Source organism: Numenius arquata, chromosome 13 (genome assembly GCF_964106895.1).
Source record: "Numenius arquata chromosome 13, bNumArq3.hap1.1, whole genome shotgun sequence".
NCBI classification, from domain to species: domain Eukaryota; kingdom Metazoa; phylum Chordata; class Aves; order Charadriiformes; family Scolopacidae; genus Numenius; species Numenius arquata.
The window spans coordinates 5,437,157-5,461,279 of NC_133588.1; the positions used below are offsets into that span (position 1 = coordinate 5,437,157).

At 38.2% G+C, this 24,123-nt stretch overlaps 1 protein-coding gene across 1 annotated transcript in view; it reads right to left on the reverse strand.

Annotated features, from left to right (window-relative positions):
• ADCY7 (adenylate cyclase 7) overlaps window positions 1–9,353 on the reverse strand; it is a 31,708-nt gene extending 22,355 nt beyond the window's left edge. Inside the window, exons 1-6 of the mRNA XM_074157867.1 lie at window positions 9,183–9,353; window positions 7,701–7,901; window positions 5,508–5,672; window positions 4,550–4,699; window positions 2,121–2,269; window positions 1,691–1,802 (exon numbers count right to left, since the gene is read on the reverse strand). Of these exons, the coding sequence (XP_074013968.1) occupies window positions 1,691–1,802; window positions 2,121–2,269; window positions 4,550–4,699; window positions 5,508–5,672; window positions 7,701–7,901; window positions 9,183–9,353 (948 nt within the window). The remainder of the gene's footprint in view (window positions 1–1,690; window positions 1,803–2,120; window positions 2,270–4,549; window positions 4,700–5,507; window positions 5,673–7,700; window positions 7,902–9,182) is intronic.
• Window positions 9,354–24,123: the final 14,770 nt, after the last annotated feature.

Sequence of the window (24,123 nt, forward strand, 5' to 3'; positions counted from 1 at the left end):
TTCAGAGATAAATGGGGGAACCTACCCTAGATTAGAGCTGTTAGACCTCAGTATCCAGCTAAGTGGCCAGGTTATTAGGTAAATTGGAGCCTACAATGTTTTTACATTGTGGAAAAGATGACTGAATACTCCCCAGCAGACCAAAAATAGAACAGAAAGCAGCATCCTCTTCTTACGGCTCAACCACAGAGTTGCAAAAGGCCTTGACTTTAAATAGCGCAATGTGCAGGCAGGAGTCAGAAATTAAAACATACAACTCAAAATCTGGAATCTTTTCTATTTTTTTATCTGATGAATAGTTGCAAAAAATGACCAAATGGTCTTTAACCTGAGCTTCTACTGTGGCATAAAAAGATTGTGGCAACTAAGATGATATAACCTATTCTGTGTGTTGTTAATAGCTGCTTCGCAACAACCCAGTTCCAATACAGTTAGTATGACTCTCCTATTTGCCCGTACGTGAAGTGTTAACAGCAACTGAATTCATATAAAAACTGGCAATGTCATTCAGTCAAAAAGGTTAACTAGGATCCTATAGCCAGATTTTAATCAGTGATGTATTTAAGAATTTATTCAATGACATCCACAAAAGTTTAATTAAAGCAACTTCATTCCTCTGCTATAATTTTAGTTTTCCCACTTTTTCTGAAGAACTTTCAAAATTTCACAAAAACAAGATTTTCTAAGTCCGTTCATTTTCTAATTTGCATTCAGACTACATCTAAATATAGCCAATTATGAAATCAAACCAGCATCTTTAAACCATGGGTAGTTTTGATAGGTAGTCACTAGTCTTGACTTATGCTTTACCAATGCTAAATTTCTAGAACTAGAATTTGGGTAGGTATTTGTTTTTTTGATGTCACATAGTATACAACAAAATACAGCGTTTATTTTCTTAAAGCCATATTTGCCTCATAATACTAACAGAAAAATCAATGGATATGACAGAACATATATATATATATCACATATACATATATATATATATAACCTTGGGGTTAGGGTCAGTTTTAGAGGGTTACAGAAACCGTCACATAGAGCCAATCATGCAAACACATATATACGATACAGTCCCTGTAATCCGAGAGCTCAAAAACTGAGTTTGTGATTACAGTTGCAAAGAAATTAACCTCAAGCAGCACTTGGAAGTGGTAAGAAGTACTGCCAGCCTGAAGGGTCAGCAGTGAGGGTATGTCTTAATAGGGACCATTTTAATCTGCTTCCCGTTCTTACACTTTTCTCTAAGTATTATTACTCCTGAGCTGAAGAATGCTTGGTCTGATTAATTATTATTCATGAATTTAAGTGTGTGCCTGAGAGCTCCCCATTTGTAGAGCCAACAGACAACCCTTCTAGCCGAACACAGCAAAGCTCCTCAATAGAGCTTGTATACAGTACCTCTTACAGCCCTATTACAATAATTATTGCCATCAGACAATTCACTGAACAATACAGATAAACCTCCAGACTCACGAACTGGAATTACGGTAACAACTTGCTAAATGTTCTATTTTTGTTTTAAACCTTGTTTTAATGTGATTTTGCTAGTTAGCGTGAAAGCCAAAGCAGTCTTCCCTTCCTGACTTCAGAAGCACTCACAGCAGCTGCCTTCTGTCTTGCAGAAAACACTTCTTGTTTTTCCAGTGGTGGCCTTTCTCCCTACTGCACAACAAACTGCAACACCCACCTTTGCAATCTGATCAAACTTTCCAAAAAGTTCATTCAGCATCACTACTAGTTCCTTAGGAGAGCAGTCACTGGCAAGGCGAGTGAATCCTACAATGTCTGCATAAAGAATGCTAGACAAGAACAAAAGGAAAAAACAACAGAATTGAAATATGAAGGTATGTCTATTCCACAGCCAGCTCACATATTAAACTGTATTTAATAGAAACCATCCCTCTCTTTGGAAAAAACTCCAGAAAAAAGGGTTCAAGTATCGCAGCTGATTTAGAAGAGAGCACATCAGTTCAGGACACACTGATCTTCCCACAACAAGGAAGCAGCTCACTTCAGCCTGAAAAATCTACCTCCAAATTTTAGTTTCACTGGTCCATAAACACTGGTAAGAATCAGCAGCCTATATTAATATAATTACTTTTAGAGTTTCCACTTACCTAACATTTTGGTGCCTTTTTACATATAGGCTGTGGAAGTTGTTGTCATGCATTTGCCTATTATCATTAGTTTCCTTCAGTCGCTCTATGATTGCTAGCTTCATTTCCATAGAGATATGAGCTGGCAGTATGGATAAAAGCAAATTTTCCTAAAAGGAGGGGCAAAAAATGAATGACGCAAAATTCTTAACAGAGTAGGTTTAGAACAGAAGGATTTTGGTGACTGCAAGAAGGAATAAAAAAAAAAATAAAATGCCTTTATTCAAATAGCTTTTTAGTAATGCATGTCAGGTTTTCCAGAAAAGATTTTCACATTTCTGTTCTCAGAAATCACCAATTTTACAGTTAAGCAAGGATGTTGCATATTTTTTCTTTTGTTCCTTGTGACCTAGATGTGACATCCCTCTGTAAGCATGAAACACACGAAAATACAGTATTCAGTACTACAATTTCTGGATAAATGGAAACTTATTTTTTCCGCCAATCTCTGTGTTATGTTACCATCGTCTGATAAAGCTTCTGGTAAAAGCTTATATTCTATAACAAACAATCTATGCGACATTAAAAACCCTTATGAATTCTCAAATGCTGGAAAAGAAGCAACAGACACCAAAGTGTCGACAACACACTGCTAGAGCCTAAATGAACCAGGAACTGATGCCACTGAAAGAGTCTTTTGAACTGAGTGAGAATACAGACTCTTCAAAACCCACTTCTATTGTGTGACTATTCAGTGCACTGTTTTACACTGGCTTTGACTTAAAAGCCAGTTCTTCAAAGACGACCCTTGCTAAGTTGCTGGGCAGAAGAGGAAGACAAAAAGAGAGTACTTTTAACACAAGAAGGGCTCTACCGCTCCAGAGACAGAGTCACCACAGAAGAGGAAATGTTGCATGGAGCGGCTACAAGAAGGAACTTTTTCCGATGACATCGCCAGCAAGGTCAACACATTGTGTAACTGAGTAAAATGCTGTCCCTTTGGACCAAGTTTTGTCCCCTTTTCCCCAATACCTGATGCAGGTATACACGTGGCAGGAAGTTGCCAGGGTTACTTAACCAGTGCCTGCCACCAAAAATAAATGCCTTGGGATCACAGTGGGAAGAGGGATATTGAGCATCAAGTACTGGACTACAGTAGGTACAGACAGCAGTTTAGTTTGAGACTGCTCCCAGAAACAGAAACACCTCCTTCCCCTCTTCTAGCATTTTAAAACTAGGAGAGTGGACCTTGGGGAACAATTTAAACTGACAGCAGAGCCCCAGTGCATGTAACGGGGCCATTTGAGGCCAACACATCACACAGTTTTCAAGGAAGCGATGAGGAACCCTCAACTGCCTTTCTCACATCACTTTCACAGAGAAAAAAGTGGGTGGCAAAAAGGAGACTCAAAATTGTGTGACAAATTACAACACAGATGAAAAGCAAGCTGTCCATACACTTAAGCACATCTACACTTCAAACAAGCAACCATAAAAAAAACCCACCACCATGCAAGTTACCACATCGCCCAAAGAATGAGAGCACGCTGCCTGTGTAAGCTGATTAGATGCTTCCCTGGCTGCTGTGTGGGGAAATTCTGCCAGGACTTTCATGCAGATTTGTCATCTCATCTCACAAGATTAGCATCAGAGGACAGATCGAACTAGCAGCGTGGCATTTTCTTCTTTTCAAGTTAATCAAGTCAATCGCTTTTCAGACCCTTCCTTTTATCTAACAACTGGTGGGCAGAGAACTGGGTACACATCAGCATTCTAGAGCTGCGGTTCTTAACCCTACTTATACCAGGATGAAAGAGGAAAGGCAGCCTAGTTTCAGCTTTGATACTTTTTTACAGTCCTTCCACAGTAAGAAATTCATGTTCCTTGCTTATTCTTTAAATACCACTGGAGTTTATGGAAATAAACAATGTCATACTCGAATACTGTAATGTAATATATGATTTTTTTTCTCCCTTAGGCTTCTTTTTTCTTCCTTCTAGCAAAAGAAAAATAGTTTGTGAAACAAGAAAATACAAGAATAAATAATACCTTAGAATTCAAAACAAAAAAAATGCAACCAAGGGAAGCACAAACTAACTGCTGAAATTACCTTATAAGTATTTTTCAGGGTATTAAGGGCATGTTCTTTTAAGTTACCTTGGGCCAGTCCCAGTAACATTTTATACTAGGAAAAACATAACTAAAATAACTGGCAATTACATTCCTGTCACGAATACTGTGATTTTCATATAGACAAGCCACAGAGAACAGCTTCCTCCCTTTAACTTCCTCCTTTTGTTACAAATGGCACAATTTTTATTTTTGACATTAGGTGGGTATCACAAAGATTGGACCAAGCCTTTCAACATGCATTAGTCACCAACTTTATAAAATTATACAGACTTTAGAAATGAAATCAAGCAATTCATAACATGAATTAGTTCACTCACTTGTTGCCTCTTTTCAATCTTCAACTTCATTCGGACCTGAATACACTTTAATGTGTATCTATACAAATCCCAGGAAGCAACTTGCATTTGGCGTTTGTGAAATGCACCCATCAAATTGCCACAAAGAAAAATGACAGCATTGGCAAGTAGCTGCACAAGAAGAAAAATATTTACCTACTGCAGAACCAGCATTGGTACTTCACTAATACACATTCTAATCCCTTAACAACAATCAATCCCAGGCCACATTCGATTTTTATCATACCCTGCCACACACCAAATCAGTGTTGCAATTAGCCAGGATGTACCTGGGAAATACAAGGTAACTCTCACAGTCACAGGCATTCCTGTATGAACATACAGTAATAAAACGAAACAGAAAATTCTGCTATATCATTTAACATTTATTTGCAGGCACCAGTGCTTGATTTAGGAAGAAACCAGTCTACAAACTCATGCATCAGCATGCTGTGTGAAGTCTGACACACATCTGCATCAAAAGAGCTAGGGTTCTCCCTTGAACACACCCTATTAATAAGTGTTGGGAACCCTGAAAGCATCCAATAGCACTCCCAGGGCCTCCTGACTCCCCAGGGCAGCGACAGCCCTTTTGATCCACCCTGTAAAGCAGTGTCAGATGAAGTTAGATAGACCCATCTGAAACCACACAGATTGGAAAGAATGACTGTGACAAAGTTTGTCATATCTTCAGTAACTTAGTTTAAAAATTAAAATAATAATTCTGCTTCTTTCACTTAGGTCAGAAAACCAGACTGCATTATAGATTAAAATAATTGCAATTTTATAAAAGTATGCAAAACACATTGGCCCCATGTTCCAAATCCATGGAACATCCACGTAGAATTTTGGAACTTATCTAAACAGATGAGTTATGCCAATATCAAATGGTAATATAACTAGGGTACTTAATTACTTAACCATAGTAGTATTTCCTTACCTGAAATAGAATGGATTCCTTATTTTCCTGAGGAGTCATGCTCACCACAATGCTTAGAACAATAATATGGGAGAGAGCAGAAAGCACACTAATTATGACAGCACCTCTCATCCCAAAAGGTAACATGGTATAAACTGTGAAGATTATGAATAGAAAGAATGGCACCTTTGGAAAGAAAGAGAGAAAGAAAGAAAAACAAAAAAGAAAAAAAAGAATCACTCATACATGTTATTAAGTGCCTGACAAAAATCAGTACAGAACAAAGAGGAAAGTAGCAGGATTCTTGCTTGTTTTCAGGCTGAACAATTAACTATTGATGTTTCAAAAGCACAATTAAAAACATAAGGACAGCGGTAGTCCTAAAAGCTTTGAGAGAACTAGCAGCTATAGGTTCATAGATAAGACAGTTTAACGTGACGTATCACCTTTAAGTTTTTCAGTTGTCCTTGCCCTTCATCCTTAATTTATCCATTACAGCTGAAGATGCACTTTGTACATCACGTATCAGGAATGGTGTGTTGCAAGGATAGCAATATTGAATACAATCAGATTTCTCACCTTCTCCAAGCTATTATTCTAATTTTAACATCACCCGATCACATGTGTATGTTTAGTCCATATTTGATAAATACCAGAAATCCAACCAATGCTTCCTGGTGCTGACACAAGAGAGTCATTACTATTGCCACTAACTACATGTTTAGCTGCACAGATTTTTACAAAATGCACAATGGCCCACTAAACTGCAAGGGATCAGAAGGAAGGTCTATACAACTATTTGTTAAAGTGTTTAGCTCATATATATGGAAACTAACAACGCTGATGAGAGGAGAATATCGCGGTGCTCCTGGTTCAGCTCTGCCTCATCCCTGCAACTCATCTCATGCCATTCCAGACATGAGCTTCCTTCAAGGAAGTTTCAAGGTCCAGTCTGCACTCAAAAGTTTTGCCAGAATAGATAGCTTGGCTGGGACAACAATAAACAAACAAACAAGCAAATAAAAGTTTTCATTCAACAAAAGTAATCTTTTCATGTTCACCTTTACTATTTTAGTTAAAAAAAAAAAATAAAAATCTTTTTCTGTCATATGTACAACCCCTGCAACACAATGTTCTGAATGCTGTGTAATGGTTTTATAAGCATGGGCAAGCAAAGATCATACCTGCATTTAAATAATAGCTGTAATTACTGATAAATTCAGAACTTGAGATAAAAGTCTGAAATTAACCTATTCACTTTCTACTCTAGGGTCTCCTTATATTTTAGGCTTTAAATCAACATTAATCAATTATTAGAACAACACAAGACATTGGCTTGCAGCACGGAAACAAAACCAAATCTTGCTTCGTTGCATGTTTGTACTTACAGTTAAGAACAATAAATTTTCTTTTTTTCCTAGCGTAATAGCTTCTTCCTTAGTTAGAAAGAACTGAATAGCAACAGTAAATACACAGTGCTGGATCCAAGCCATAATACAAATCAGATTTTGGTTGTTTAACTGATAGATTTAAATCTATCTTTATTTGAAATAAAGAGGGGAAGGGGAAGAGTCAGTAAAACAAGATAAAAAGTCATTTTTATTTCATTAAAAACTCTTCTGTTTACATTATGAGAGCCTAGGAGGAGTTTCCTACAAATTATGATATTTTTGGCATCATGAAATCGCCCGTCTTCTGATCAGAGATACTGAGCAATGAACTTTAGCCACACCCAGCTATGCCAGGATGTGTCATTAATTCTTATTGTTCACTTCACCTCTCCCACTGATTTGAAAATATGCTCCCTAGGGCACGCCCAGCTCCAGAGTCCTTTATACATTTCTTGACCACTTTGACCCATAGAAATTAGAAAAGCAAGTATTATTACTGAAAAATTCTCTTAAAGATGAATTCAGAGTAATTAAGATTTAGTAAAAATCTTAAATAAAAATACAATTCAATTACAACTTAAAGATGCAACTCCTGCATAGATTTATGCAGTCATCCAGTTTTCTCAGCTGAACTCCGTTTTCCTATAATAAATAATACAAACTAAAATAGGTTATAATAAACCAACTTAGGAAAATTAACCTAAATCTCAAGAAAAAACTATTATGCAGTTATAACATTCAGAAAAAATTAAGCACACACACACATTTCTATATACTGACCACCAGTTCTATGTAAGTACCTGAATGAACAAGATATACATACCTGTTCCCACAGTTGATAATCATCTTTCTTTTCAAAAAGAGACACATACGCTACAGTTAGGAAGCAAATCCAAATCGTAACTCCAAATAACGTTAGCCATCTCCGAAATAGGGATTCAATACATAAAAGTATGTACATGACTGCAAATATGACAAGAGCAGCACACACTGCAATAATGAAAGCAAGATGATAATGTGCTTCCTGCAAAAGCAAAACAAAGTGTTATATTTGGTCTAAATGTCCCCTTTAGAAAAAATGGAAAATGCATCTATGCTATCCTGGAAGCAGCTGAGATAGCTTTAAAACATGCTAACCTGAATTCCTAAGTAGTCCAACTGCGCCAGCATTTACACTTTCTGATATTCACAGAGCTAATAAAATAAATACTATTATAGTTACCCAGTCTACCTCAGTTCTGCCATTATTATTTCCCAAATTAGTGGTTTTGCTTTTGTCTTTTAAAGTAGGTTCTAACTGTACGATATCATACAATGCAGATATACCCAAAGAAATACATGTAAGGAGTTCAAGCTTTGCTAAAAAGAAGTGTAACAGCTCTTTTCCTAAATTTTACAGATGTCTTGCAACATGCAAATAGTGTTGCTACTTCTATTTGTTTTAATAAATAAAAACTAACAGGCATAGAACTGCAATTAGTAAGATTAGATCTGTTGCTAAAGAGACACTTAAAGACACTTTATCATGAAGCAAAGTATTTAGGAAGCAGTGTCAGAAGGCAATGAAGGATTGTTAACAGCTTCCTTATTACATATTTACAACATTATCTTTAAATCAACTCCCCTTTTTTACCAGCTGTCAACTGGGCTGGCTTGTAGAACACCTAATTTCTTTACAGAAAATCATATTACGCTACACAACAAAAAAATTATTTAAGCTGCATCTTTTCTATGCCTATAGGATCCCTGTTCTTTGCTAGCTATTGATTGAACAGATCACCTATTGTACCGAGAGATTCCTGATGTGCTTTTACTACCAAAAAAAATAAAAAAGAACAGGAATGAATATCTACAAGACCCTTGAAAACAAAAATTGCCTCAGAAATTCATAACAATTGAATCACTATTATTTTACATTTCTTAGATTACTCTAAAAGGAAAATATGAGAAATGCAGGACATTTTAACTTAGGTTCAGGTTCCTTCCTTGGACCCTTTATTACTTATTTACTATCGTAACTACCATTTATAGTAAATTATGATTTGTTCATATCAAATCATACAGGAAGGAAAGAACAGTCTTTATAGTAACTGTGCACGTGCCTAACAACACTGTCTCCTCTCTTCCCTGTCCCTTCAAAAACACACACAGCATTATATACACAATTACTTGATTTCTTTCAACATTACAACTTTGATACCATGTGGCTCAAAAAAATTATTTAGCCTGAAAGGTTGTGTGTTCTGTTATAGTGATCCCTTATCATCTTTAAAAACATCGAACACAAAGAAAAAAGTATACTCACATTAGTGACAAAAAAGATTATAATTAGAGTAGTCCAGAAGATGGTTGAAATGAAGAGCAGCAATAGCAGGAGCGGATGCTGCTGGCTTGTGTAGCGGTACTTCTCATAGAGCGGGTCTGATATCCTGCAGTCATCATTTTCATTGAAGAAGTATTTACCTTTAGCTGGCATTTTCTCCCAGGTTGGCTGCTATTTCTCTCAGTTCCCAGCACACGCAGTAAGACACAGCTGAAGCTACTGCTTCAAAGAGAAGTTTTGTCCTTTCGCTGCTGCCTCTGCAATCTTTAGGCACATCAAGTAACACACGTTCTCCGATTTTACTTCTCATGAGCATTAACTTCAGATTTCCAATGCAACCAAAAGAAAAGACTTAGCCTCCCCAAAACCGCAGGCAATTCATCATCAGCTCTACGCGTGAATCTCTAGATCAACTTGTATTGGTGCAGCTAGGAGGTTTTGGCGTTGTCTTTTTTTTTTTTAATTATTATTTTGCAAGTCTCTAGCTCCTTTCCATAAGCTTGAATCTCACTTTCTGGGATGAACTCTGCAGAGAGGGAGTATTATTAAATTAATGTATTCAGTTAAGTGTACACAGTGTTTCCCAAGGAAAATAAAAATAAATACATTCCTTAAAAGTTCCTCTCTGCGTGCTCTAACCAGCGAGCAAAAGCTGCTTCTTGCTGGCAGGGTGGAAGCCCAACAGCCCCGTGCGTGGGCACCGCTGCCCAGCAGCCGCAGAGGCAGGGCTCGCCAATGGCTGCTCTGCGCACACCACTGCACCCTTCTCTAGCAGCTGAAACATTTTCATATGAAAAATGTACTAAATGTGTTTCCTTTTGAGCAAATGAGATGGTTTCCATGAGCATGTGGTGTAAACTGAATACTAACAACTCTTTTGAAGTGATGCACACGCCTGTGTGGATGTATATATATAAAAAAAAAAATCTTTAATCACAATACACATTTTTTGTATTTTTTTTTCAAACCATGCATCTTAATTTTTAAGAATTTTTTTTTTATTCCTTTCACACTTGAATTAGAAGGCACAAAAAATGTGAAAAGAATACAGCTGTCCAAGCCAATACTCAAACTTTTTTTTTTAAAAAAAAGATACTTAATATCTAGTTCTATATATTTCATTCAACTCTAATTAATAGTGTTTCCAAGGCAATAGGTGTGTTCTGTCAACAATGAACATTAAGGAATGAACTGTATTGTTAATTACTAATGACCAATGTTTTTCAAATAGATTCATGAATATAGTTCACTCGATGCCAAGAGACATAAAACAAAAAAAGCAGGGGGATGGGATGGAGGGAAGCATGAAAAACAGGATTTCAGAAGAAGTCTTATTAAAACTTGATAACAGGACAACAGCTTCTTTGCCACTTGACTGTTGTCACCATGGTGCCCAAGGCCATTGCTCTGGGGAGAAAGAACCCGCTAAAAGACTTGTAGAAAAGCCAAATCCTAGCCAGTTACTCTCAAAAGGCAAAATGCTTATCCACCACATGTGTTTAGACTGCACTTACATTACAACCAGGAGTGTTCCTAAGGAAGAAGTTTCAGAAACCGTACCGAATGATTTAGCCTATGTAAATAGAGCCAAACACTAGCACACTACCCAATTATTAGTGACCAGGCAGGCAAAAGCAAATATACCAATACTGAGACTGGACAAAAAAAAAAACAAACAAACTTTTGCAGCAAAATGAGTAACTACAATTTCTTGCTCAGAGTATATCACAAACTTGGATTGATCACAAAAAGAGAAAAGACCATATTGCATGACATTTATTCAGTAACACCCAGAATAAATTCACATATGTATTAAAAACTGAAATAAAATGGAAGACATCTTTCAATACATCTTTCCTGTGTATAGTCAATGACACACCTTTACTGTTTTATTACTGAACTTTTCTTCATAAAACATCTCCCATTTTTCACCTGAAAACAATCTTTTGTTACTCATACCATTTGCATGTGCATAATAATGATCTTGCAAAAGTGTGTGGATGGATTATAGAAATCACTGACGCTTAAAGAGGATGCCAAGAAACCGAAACATTGAAATCATGCCCTAATGCATTTTCCAAGTCATACAGGTGACTGCAGAATTACTTCACTCGAGCGTAGGCCAGCTTTTTCTGAAGAGGAAACTATGAGAAGGTTTGCACAGGGGCAAGTATTTTAGTCTGACTTAGTCTTTCAGTAATAAAGACAACTCGCTGTAGAAAGTGGGAAGGTTACAACTGCAATGCACCAGAGGCTAAACAACTGAACAGCCTGAAGGAGTGAGAATGGGGGTGCAGGAACACACTGCCTAAAGTGATCCACTATACATAAGGGACAACAGGCTTGCCATCCCACAACCCTCTAAAAGTGTATTTTCAGAATCAAAACAATGAAAAAGTTCTTTAATATGCTTGCAGAAATCTGACTTTGAGGGTAATTTATATGAAAATAGGTATTTTGAGAGGCAGCTTTATTTTTCCAGTTAGCAAAACCAAATCCATTTTCTAAAAATAACTATTAATTGCTTAAGCAGTAATAAATTTGCAATTACGAGAGACAAGTAATCCGGTCTTGGGCTACTTAATATTGAAATCCAAGAAAAATAACTTCACAGCTTGTTTTCTGTAATTTATTCTTCTTATTATGTTAATGAAAAAACAACACCAGGAACAATCTATTCTACAGAACGATACTGTGTGGTTGTGGTTCCGTTATCTAATGTTCAAAAGATGAAAACAAATGTCAAACGTCAGCTTGGAACTGTCTCTGAATATTATTTAAGAGTTTTACAGGACACCAAGTTGAAGAGACATATGTCTTCAATAGTTTAATCCATTTTAATAAAAAGAGATTGCTGCCTTATCAATTTTTTTTTATTCCTGCGCTGACCTTTGTAAAATTATGTAAATAGTTATGAATGGCTCCTAGCTCATAGCATTTTCTTCTCAAAATTCTATTAGGCAAGGAAACCCCCAAACAGCACTTTATTGGTTTACCAAGAATCTATAGTACACTACAGAAATGCTACTTTGAAATGAGTAATTCAACTCTGAACTAGTTTCAATTTGCATCCCATGTCCCATTGACACTACCATCCCCCTTTTAAAAAAGAGCCACAGAGCAACTTGTGCTCCTTCAGTACAAGTTAAATATTTTTTTAAATTGCAAATTACTTGCAACAGACCAAATTAGCTATTTGAGAATCATGCAATTACACATTAGTTGAATAAACACATTTTTACACGTGACAAACATAATGATCTGCTAATCATCATCTTAAAATTGGAAACAGAAACACACACACACATATATTAGTACAGGAATTGTATTTCAGTTCCAAAACCACTATAAACACTTAAACAGCTTTTTGCCTTTTTAAAAAAAACCAACCAAACAAGAAAAACATTACTGGCATTACCTCTTTCCACTAATATACAAGAAAATCTTTTGTTTAAGAAACTGTAATAGACTTAGCTGAAAGGTTTTGCACCCTTTCCCCTTCTCTGAATTTTTTCTGGCAACCTTCTGAAAATGCAGAAGACAGACTTGAGAGAGAAAAAGATTCTGTCTCACGGATAGCATCACACACTAGTAAAATCTTCAATTTCACACACTCCTGTTTATATATTTAAGGATCATGTGAGCACTGTGCACCACAGCATCACTTTTGCTTTTTTGGGTCATTGTTTCTTGGAGATTTGCCGTTCTGACACCACAAGAGAGGTGTAACCCTGAAACAGCAACAGGCCACAAAAACCAAACAGTACTCCCAGAAGCACCAGCGGCAAACACCCCAAGCCAAATAGGAACTGGATTTGGGCTGCTGCCAGAAAACCCTGGAGGTCTGATCATCAATTTATTGAGAAAAAGCCTCATTTCTTTAGAAGCCTTCACTGTGTTCTGAAGAATTAAAAAGGAGAAGGAACATTTTATCAAGCAGATTACTATATATAAGAAACAACCCCAGCAGTATGGGTTGGAAACTGCACTGAGAACTGACAGAACAGCTACCAAACAAACCAATACAATTCAGTCAGATCTGGGTGAGCTCCACAGCCATCTGCAGGCCAATTAATGGGAAAAACATTTGTCAGATAAAGAAATTTGCCCAATGCATATGTGAGAACAAACACTGGACATGTGACAGGCATAAAATATTGGACAACAGGATTCATTCCAGAACATGAATCACAACAGCTACAGCTTTCCAAATCAACTCTGTTTCAAGCCACTGGGAACAAGGTTATGTTCAGATTCAGCAACAGAAACTTATCTAGGTAAGCACTGGGCAAGACCTGGCGCACACGTACAGCTACCTTTCCCTTGCAAGCAAAAAAGACAACATTTCCATCTTCCACAAATCTGGGTATTTCTGACTGCTTTTTGCTTTCCTTCCCATAGATAGGAATTTTCAAGCATCGCTAAACTCCCTGGTCTCCTACTGACAAACCCATTGGAATTAGTTGCAACAAAAATATGAAAGCAAACATCTCATTAGGCTACTAGGCTTGCACTGAAGCTCTTTTGTTCTCCTGGGCTGGTTAAAACTGTCCACACTGCTTTGTGTCAATACCCAACATTTTCTTAAGAATTGGCCTGGACTCAACAGTTGCAGAACAGATACGACCATACGACAGAGCCTATAGAGACCAAGTGTTTTAAAGAAAAGTAACTGAAACACTTTATCATGGGCTACACTAACAAGTCATATTACAAAAGCCAGAAAAGCTTCTTTCTTTTGCAGCTTGCTCAAGATAAGTAGCTATAAAAAAGCAAGTCCCTTCACAAGAAAACTAACCTGGGAAGATGCATCACACAGAGCAACACTTCACCGAAGCAAATAGAAAGTTCAGGGCAGACGAGGCAAATCAGCTGATGAGGCAAGAACACGATTCCTTGTGCCTCCAAAGCAGCAAGGACTTCCCTCATTTCCTATTTCCAGCCTTGTCATAAAAAATATGCAATGTATCACTAGGTAACAGCCTTCCCCCTGCACATTTGCATTGCAGGTATATTTTCAAAATATAGCTAGTTACTAAACAGACGGTTCTTCCTCACATTTTATTTTCTAAATAGGCTATTACTACTTTCCAAGGTGCATCAGCACTATATTTTCCATTCTAATACCAAACTGTCACCCAAATAATTTTGTTTGCATGTCAAATTTCATTCTCTGGTCAGGTGATCACCTCTAAAATAAAGTAAATGTTTGCGAGGTGGACATGACTTTTTGTTTCCCAGCGATTCATTCAGCCTACCTGTGCATACTCCAACCAGCATAGATGAAGCAAGCACTGAACAGCCAGGAAAAATCAAGTCGATTTTTCTGTCAACTTCAAATAGAATCACAAATTCTTGCATTTCATAAGCCTCTTGAAGCTTCTGGCTGCAAAGGTTTTATTTCTCTGAAACAATTCTGAACAGGCAAATGCCACGAAGCTCCAGACTTCTCAAGATGCCTCTCAAAATATATCGAGATTAAAAGTTTGGCGTGAGCCTTTGTCCTGGTAATAACTAAATGGTCTTGCCCCTGGACCCCAGCTCTTTCAACCAGCAGAAGTTAGTGATGAACTATCCAGCAGCTCTTCGTTTCAGTTCCAGTGATCTTCCCTGCTGTCTGGACAACTGCCTTGCCTCCAGAAAGTCCCTAGTCCCCACTGCCTGCTTGGACCCAAAGGTAGGAACCGCACATCCATCCCATCCATCACAATTATCTCTTGGTCATCCACTTTCCATCTAGAGCTCAAGTTAGTAGCCCATCATTTTTCCCCCAGGACATGCAGGTGCATTTGTTTCAGGGACACTGCACTGTGGCTCTTCCCCCCCCCCCCCCCAAAAGCACTGCAGGTCACACATCAGCCCAAGGGCTTACCTGGGGTAACTTCAGCACCCTCCTCAGCAATTTTCTGCAAGGAACAATGCGAAGGCAGACAGAGGAGGGAGAAATGGGAGAAGATTGAAGACATTGAGAGAGCAGAGCAGAAAGCCACTCACCCACAGGGTCTTCTCACTCGAATTGTGGCACAAAGAGCGTTCTTCCACCAGCAATGCAAGGTGGAGCAACAGAAAGAATGATGTGCTATCTGATACAAAAATTAGATTGGTAACAACCAGTTTGAGGGACGGCTCTCTCATTCTCTATATTTGCAGAGCATGAACAGTTTTCAGGTGCTAGCTCTATCGCAGGCTGGGGAGTGGGTCTGGTAAGCCCGCACCCTCCTGCCCGCTCTCTCACTCACACAACTGAATGCACAGACTGCCAGGGATCACGTCCTTTCTCCCCTCTCTTTGGAGAATTATTCATAGCAGCTACTGACCAAGTTAATGGCTTTCCAAATGGGATCCGACTGTGTTGCAGTTTTGTTCTTAATTTCAAAGCTATTGATGTATTCACAAACACATCCACAGTAACCTCCTGGACAGTTTTTAAAGTATTTTTCCACTTAGCTGTTCATCTGCCAAGGAGTTGCAAATGTCTTGCTCACCTAAAGCTATTTACTAAAAAGCAGTTCTCACCAGTGAAACATTAAAACAAACCCTAACAGCAAGAGCCAAGTGAAGTGATACACATTGCCTTATTCCTCTCAGTACCTGCTGCACAAAAGCAAGCAGAACCAGTTTTTCCAACTACTACAGCACCAAAGACAGAGGTTACAGATCTGATTTCCATTCCATCTTTCGTTTCACACAAATGACAACAGTGCTTCTGAAATTACTTTAGCAATTTCCATGACAAGAATGATTGCTGACCGTAATTACCCATTAGCAGATATTAAAAGGGAATCAGGAATCTGTAAACATCCAGCAGAATAATTGAAGGAGATTAGTAGATGAGTTATGAATCTCAGGCAAAAATAATCTCCAGTCTAGTGGACTCCACAACTAATTCAGTCTAGGAAATGGACAAATGAACATTAGCAATACAGACATACACCACAGGAAATACCATTCATGTTAAAGACAACACTTTTTCCTTCTACACTGTGCTTTCAAATGCTGGCCTGCAGTCACCTTAGCTTTTTCTACTCATACAAAAATATTAAATGGAGAACAGATGCATTTTTAATCATCTATCTGCTAGCAGCGGTAAATACTAGTTGAACAAGTAAATTTCTTTACAAAGATGAACCTTTTTTTATATATATTTTGAAGGTTTTCCTGTGAAATTTCACCTTCCTTAATTACATTTAATTTCTAAAGAACAACTTCTGCAATACAGAAAAATCTTACTTATTTACCTTCTATTTTCTTCAAAAAAGTGAGCATACCCACTTCAACACATCATCACTCAAAACTGTATTTACATAAAATAGTCAAATCAATACAAAAAAGAAGTCTGTCATTAGGAAAAAAAATCAGGAGGCAGAAGTAATCCCACTATGTGTCAGAACAATCAGGGTAAAATACGACACTACTTCACTTAGAGTGTGCCTTTGAACATTGAGGGTCACGGCAATGATAGTGCTAAATATACTGCGAGGAAAGCATTGAACTTTTTAAATTCACATTATTATTTTAGTAGATTGCTTCTTCTTGGAACTTATGCTCCACAATAGCCTTTAAAATAGGAATAACAAATTGTGTAATTTGTAAACAGTTTTTCAGTCACTAGTAGAAATGGAAGATGTGAAATAACAGAGGCTGTGGTTTCAGAAACACCTGAGCCCAACAGCTCACTCAGACCAACCAAAAGAGAAGGTCTCACCCACTGGGACACCGTGTCCTGTGCCAGTTGCATGGCCTGCCTGCCCAGGCACCCGGCACCCACCCAGCTCCCTTCCGAGCCTATTCCCCAAATACAACAGAAAGCTATTTTTGGCAGGCCACTTCTCTGTCAGGGTGGCACAGCATGACAGCTAGCACAGGTACAGACGAGCTCCGGAGCTGGCCCAGTGTTCGGAAAGGAAAGGCAAACCCAAAGTAGGAGAGCAAGGGCAGCAGTGAGTTGTTAAATTAACTCATCACTTCCCATGGGTCCACAGCCTAAGAAAAAGAATACCAAGATATCACTTCTAGAGCTGGGGGGTTTGTTGCTCATTTTTAAATACCACTATTATTACAGGATGTGCTTTGAGGAAAGAGATAACAGTCACAGAAAGAAACCTCTACGCTACCGATCCAGATAGGACAGAGAAATGGTGACAATAGATGGCTCAGGAAACTGAAGATTTGTAATTTTAGACTAGCTCACAAATTAAGATAGTAAAAAAGAAGAAGAATCATGTAACCATTACATGATTGGGTTTACCACTGTTCTAAAGTAGTTTATAGTGCAAACACATGGTGGTTCAACCATCAAATCTATTAAGCCTCACAATTAACTGCTGGGTCTGGCTCAGCAGGGGAAAAAAAGAAAAGAAAAAAAAAAAGTCCTTTTATAATACTGGTTTTCATAAGCAGCAAACTCCAGGGTGTAGAAAGATATATCACACCAGAAGGGAACTGAGCTGTATTTTGCATCTTTCAAAGTCCAAGTTGTGTGATTACTTCATGATTCTCGGACTCCCTGTCACATCTTACAGATAGATTTTCTGACTTTAGCCGATTTAAAAATTGAACTTACCACTAAAAAATTCAATATTCCACTAAGTTTTCAGTGACCTATTTAAAATTCATGTATTTGAACACAGCAGCCTCAGAAGTCAGGATAGCTTCTCATTATGTAATTTCAGTTTAATTATATCAAAAGCAGAATGCTTGTGCAGTTATATATAGTAATAAAACCTGCAATATTAAGCTATATAAACTGCGGGGAAAAAAAAAAAACCTGAAACACAATGTTTAACTTAAACACTATGGGGTAAAATAGAGTTTTCAACTGAGATAAGAATAGGAATGGAGTGTGTGTGTGTGTGTGTAAGCCTCAATAACTTCTACTAGAACAGCCTGATTTTTACAGAAATTAAAATCCCTGATATTTTCAGAAGATTTTTTTTTTTAAAAGGAAAAAAGGTTTTACACTAGGTAATACTCAGCCTATATTGACATTAGTGATAAGAAAAAAACCCAATCACTTCATGCAAGATGTTTAAACTGTCAAGAGTTGTTTTCAGTCATTATAATTTAGAACACAGAACTATAAGTATACAGCAAACAAAAGTTCTCAGATTGCAAAACTTCCTAAGCTCTATATAATTACTTAATTACTTGTAGAATTAAATCCCTCTCATCTGTACAGCAATATTTCAACTACGTCTCAACTTTTCTACCTCACTAAAGCAATCAAGAAGCACAGACTGCTGATGTGAAAGAGTCAGAATAAGAAGGACGTAACTTGGCCCTTCTCACTATGGCTGGATATGCCAACAGATGTTCAAAAAGGAAAAAAACAACAAATCACAAAAGCAATTAAAAAAAAAGAATCACTGTGAACAGGAGTGTAATGGGCACCATATATTACTCTTAGTTTTTTCCCTGTCTTGCTTAGTTATTTAGGGGGAGTGTTACAGTTCAGCATAGAAATGCATCTTTCCCACCTCTAGGGTAAATAGTGTATTTGCACAGAACAGGTGCAATCATAATATGGCAAGGGATAAGGGTCATGCTATGGGCGGGAAGAAGATAAAACCTGTCCTGAGCAAGATAAGAAATCACTTGCTATTTAGGTTCAGTCCAACTAAAACCAGTAGAACAGAGGAGGCGGCTCAAAGATAAAAACCTTTCTCTCCTACCTACAACACTTCCATGCTACTGAGGTGAGTAGAAATACATACAGGCAGCTGCAAATCAACTAATGTACTGACACCACCATCAACTTTGGTTTCTTCAGTTTTTTTTTTTCCCCCCACAAGCTTTAATTTTTCAGATGAACTAACACTGGCATGTACACTGAAAACGTGCCACTGAATAGTAGGTAACAGACCTTTGAGGCTGCTCAAAGCACAAATCAGCGCTATATTCCTACTGCACTCTGTTATCAGTACAGATTTCTACTACAGAGCCAAGGATTTTTTTTTTTAAAGCGATTTTGCCGAATATCACAACCAAAATGCAAGAGTAAACTACAATGTAAGAACAACATCACTTGTGTCCACTGCCAAAGGCCAAAATGGTTGTTTCTATCTGAATCTCTGCTTACTCAACAATAGCATCTGTGTCATTCTTCGGATCAGTATTTCTCCCGAAGCGATCAGACGCACTGGCAATCTCGCTTTGGAAATAACTTCAGCCCAACACCAAGAGATGGACAATGGAAAAAAGCCCAATTGTGCATCAGTACCTGGAGCAGTGTACTGCAGGGTCATATTACACTACAAATACTTATATTAAGATATAAAATACCCTCTAAGTTTCAGAAAGAAAAGCCTTCATACTATTTATAAAACAAGAGGGAAGGAGAGGAAATACATTAAATCCAATGCCCCTTTCACTTAACTACTAGTACTTCAAGAGTAAGTCCTATCAAATACAAGTTTTAAAAATCTTATTTCTAGATAACTTTTATTACAGGGGAATTTTAATGTTCCCCAAACTTCTTCACATGTCAACCATGCAACATTTGTTACACCACCACATCCGTACTTCACAGCCAAAAAACCTAAAACTAACACTTGCAATGAGGAAGTTCCCTCCCTTGGAGGTTAAATATTAAAAACAACATTACCAAGACATACCTATGCTTCTAAGGCAGGCATTATTTCTGCAGTCATGCCCTACCTCAGGACACAACAGCAGTCAAACACACACAGTTCTTTTTAAAAAGTTTCTCAAAATGTAACATTGGGTTTAGGAAGGATCCTTTGTGGACTCATTCTGAAAGAAAACGATGATGAGATGCAAACCTCTGAAATCTTGTCTTTTCAGTCCCACTTGATAGCAACACACACTTCAAAATTATTAGGAGTTGTATACAACAAGTTTTGGGCCCCTTACCACAAAAAAGACATTGAGGTGCTGGAGTGGGTCCAGAGAAGGACAACGAAGCTTGTGAGGGGTCTGGAGAGTAAGTCTTATGAGGAGAGGCTGAGGGAGCTGGGGGTGTTCAGCCTGGAGAAAAGGAGGCTGAGGGGAGACCTTCTCACTCTCTACTCTAATGGCCTCAAGTTGCGCCAGGGGAGGTTCAGATTGGATATTAGGAAAATTTTTTACACTGAAAGGGTTATTAAGCCTTGTAATGAGCTGCCCAGGGAAGTGGTTGAGGCACCAGCCCTGGAGGTATTCAAAAGACGGGCTGACGTAGAGCTTAGTGACATGGTTTAGTGATAGTTTTTTATCAGAGTTAGGTTGATGGTTGAACTAGATGATCTTAAAAGGTCCTTTCCAACCTAAACAATTCTATGATTCTACATATTTTTCACCAACCCAGACGAAATGCCACATAAGCCAAGCATTCATAAGTGCCTGGGCAAGCTCTTTTGGATCACGGAAAGAGCCAAACTGTGCAGCAGCAGTGAGAGCTTTCCACAGAAAACCAACATGCCTCCAGGGATTATTTTTTTTCCACGCTAAGTTTTGACTGCCTAGTAAGATAATGGAATGTCTGAATACAGACCTAATCACTATCATTCTTCTTGTTACATCTTACCATTTTCAAAGCTTTTCTTGACGGTCAGCCCAGCTGTTTCCAACTCCAACAGGCTACTGGAAACCTGCACCATGTAAAGCACTGACTCCCCATGGGAAACACGGGTATCTCAGCTGGCAACAGCCAAAATGAAGCAGACATTTTTAAATTAAATTTTCCTTAAGCAGCTTTATCCTTTGGATTTGCTGATACTAAGACCAGTTAACTAGTATTAAAACAGAACTAGTTAATACCAAAAGCCTGAAATAACACGATAGTCACAGCAAAACATCAGGATATGGCAAAAGTCACTTTTCTAAGAAGCTCTGCAATTACTGCCTCAGAGGAACACGAAGTCCACAGAAGAACTTTCCAAAATAGCAAAGTATGCAGCCATGACCCTAGTGAAGGTTATTGCTGATCAGTATCTAAGCATTCCCCAGGGCTGTGTGCAGCCATTGAGAAAGCACTTTTTTACCTGGACTGTAATGCTGAGCTGTGCATAACAGATTACTCTGGGGTTTTATGGTCCTACACCTTACTGAGACTACTGATAAAAACCACATGCTTATGGTTTGCTTACCGTTAAAGGCCACAGGATTCATCGGCAAAAGTTGTATTTCTCCACTCTACTGTGGTCTGTTTGATCATTTTGAAAGTCCTGCAGTAGAGCAAGTACAGCGCACTCAGGTATGATCCTTCACAATAAATCTTTTGACGTATCATGGACACCAACCTGCAACAAGACAAGGAATCTTTACTCCAAGGACCACTGTAAGCATTAACAACACTTCTATTTCTTCCCCTCGTAGTTCAAGGAAGAAAAAACTACTCAATCGCTGTCTCCACATATTATAAACATTTTACCCAGACAATCAATAGAAGTAAAAGCACTTAACTATACTGTGGCAAGCTGCAGCATGAATGTAACTTGATTGAAATACTTAACAATAGATAGAAATGGCTGGAAAGAAGGTTGAAGACAAATGAGAGGTACCATCTTCAAGCTAACTGATCCCTTGCTTTTCAAGCAAGGCCTGTGTGACAGCAAAGGATATTCTGATAAAGATAGGAGAAGAATGTTTTACTAACTTTTACAGCATTCTTGATGATGAAAGCCCTAATTTTTTTCAGAAGTGTTATTATACACAAGATCAAATATCAGCAACTAAAAAAACCACCCCAAGAAGAAAAATTTGAATAAAATAATGTATAATTCAAAACAGCATAAAATATTGCTTCGGATTTTGGATCACAGATCAGTGGATATGATAATATGACAGGAAAACCAGCTAAAAAACCCCCAAACGTCCCCTCCCTGCACTTTGCAGCTGTAGATAAAGATTTATCTACTGGTACGGTGGAAATGAAGAGATTCAGCCCACAAGGTTTGCTTGTCCTGGAGCACGAGAAGGTCAGAAAGGCACATTCCTAGAATGTCATGAACAGAAAATTCTCTGGGTAGGCAGATGATCAGAAGATGTGGTCAGGTTACCATCCTTGAACTTAGTGCACCAGCCCTCTAGGAGGGGAATCCATATCATACATAACAGCTCTTGGCTTTGTCTTCCTCTCTTCCTGCCTTATCATCTGTACACGCATTATGGGAACAACTGTTTAGATGTGACAAGATGCCAAAGAAGTTCAACACCTCAGCAAAGATCCAGTCACTGGTAGGAGGCATGGTTGCTCATGATTCATTGTTGAATCCAGTACATGCTCACCAGGGACAGGAATCAAGAAGGGGAATAAATGGTTACACAGCAGCGTTGAAACAATGACCCAGAGTAAAAGACGCCCAGAGCAGGAAATTGAAATTAAGATGTCAGTGGGAAACCTGATACAAGTTAAATAGCTGTGCTGGGAAGGGAACATATCAACACCTACTTTGTTGTTCACCCCAAAGCTCTGTCACTAGAGACCCACTTTGGGAACTGAAAGGCAAGCTAAACTGCCAAATAACCTGGCACAAAATCAGAGTGGATGCAAAGTATTTTATTGCAAAAAAGAATTCAAATAAACCTATAGTAATTTTCTGTCTAATCTTTGCTAGGATATACAAACTACTTGAATCACCACTCAAAATAGGCACTCATTCTGTTACAGTGTGTTAAATGCCCAGTTCGTACCCAAGCCCTGGGACAGTTGTGACCAAGTCCCATTAGCTTTTGTCCAGGACTTAGCTCCACCTAGCCAAGCCCAACAGGCATTAATATTTATGAAATTTAAGTGGAAAGTGGAGATGTTTCTTAAGAAAAAAGATCAAGATCCTAACAAAGCCCTCTGGCGGTCTTGGGGATAGATGAGAGGAAAAAACAGTAAGACATCTTGCAGAGTTCATCTGAAAAGGCAGATACAAATCTGCTGTGTCTGTGCGTGTCAGAAAATCAGAAGAAAAAAAAAAAGGCTTTGTTTAACCTCTGTTACATGTTCAATCTGGAATGCCCAAATAAGCTGCTGCTTTACTTTCATCTTATTATGTACCCAGTATTAAGGATGAGTCCCTGGTAATCAGCAGAGAGTTGCCTCATGGTCCTTTGAAATGGACCAGTGCTGCCTGGAGAGCAATACTGGTCAGCAGTTTACTGGTATTTAGTTGGGAAAATGAGGAGGATGCCCAAATAGTTAGCATGTCCCAGAAATTTCATAATGTCTTTTAGAAAAATATACTGTTACAGTTTTTAAAAATCATCCCAGAAACAACACTCTTCAGAGATTTTAGAAGAGGAGCTAAAAGGACCTAGACTTGTTGTTTTCAATGTTTGTGAAGATGCTTGTAGCAATTCAGACTTGCCACATACCTAGGTAGCTTTTGGAGAATTAATTTAAGGACTATGCCAAATTCACAAAGTTTCACTGATTTTTTTCTTAAATTATTTTACTTTTTAAAGATGTGCCTAAAACCCTAACTTTCCCCAGAGCCCGTGAGAGACAGTTATATTACTTTAGTTGCAGAGGGATCAAGCTGCTGCTCCCTCAGAAGTGTTCTCGGGACCAGGTTCTGAGCACAGTATTCTTCCCATCAATCACAGACGTTATAAACAAAGGTAACAAGTGAGAGAAAAGTACTTTACATCAAAAGGGGGGGAAGAAAAAAAACCAAACAAAAAAGAAGAGATTCTCTCTAAATTTGTAACTGAAGCTCCTGAGAGGCACAGAGACCAGCTTGCTGATAAGCAACAAGTTTGCGGAAGTAAAGTGATACGCAGACTAAGTACTTTGAGCCATTTTTTGATCTGCAAGAGAGACAAACCTCTCTGCATTCAACACTAACCACAGGCGCCTATTTCCCCAGCAACAGCTTGCAGGCAGTTTTCGTTTTGACTGAAGAACATTTAACCAGTTACATTATGACCACCCCACCTTGCCGCTCTAACAGCGGTTGCTTTTCACACCTACCAAATTGTTATTTGCCTGGCA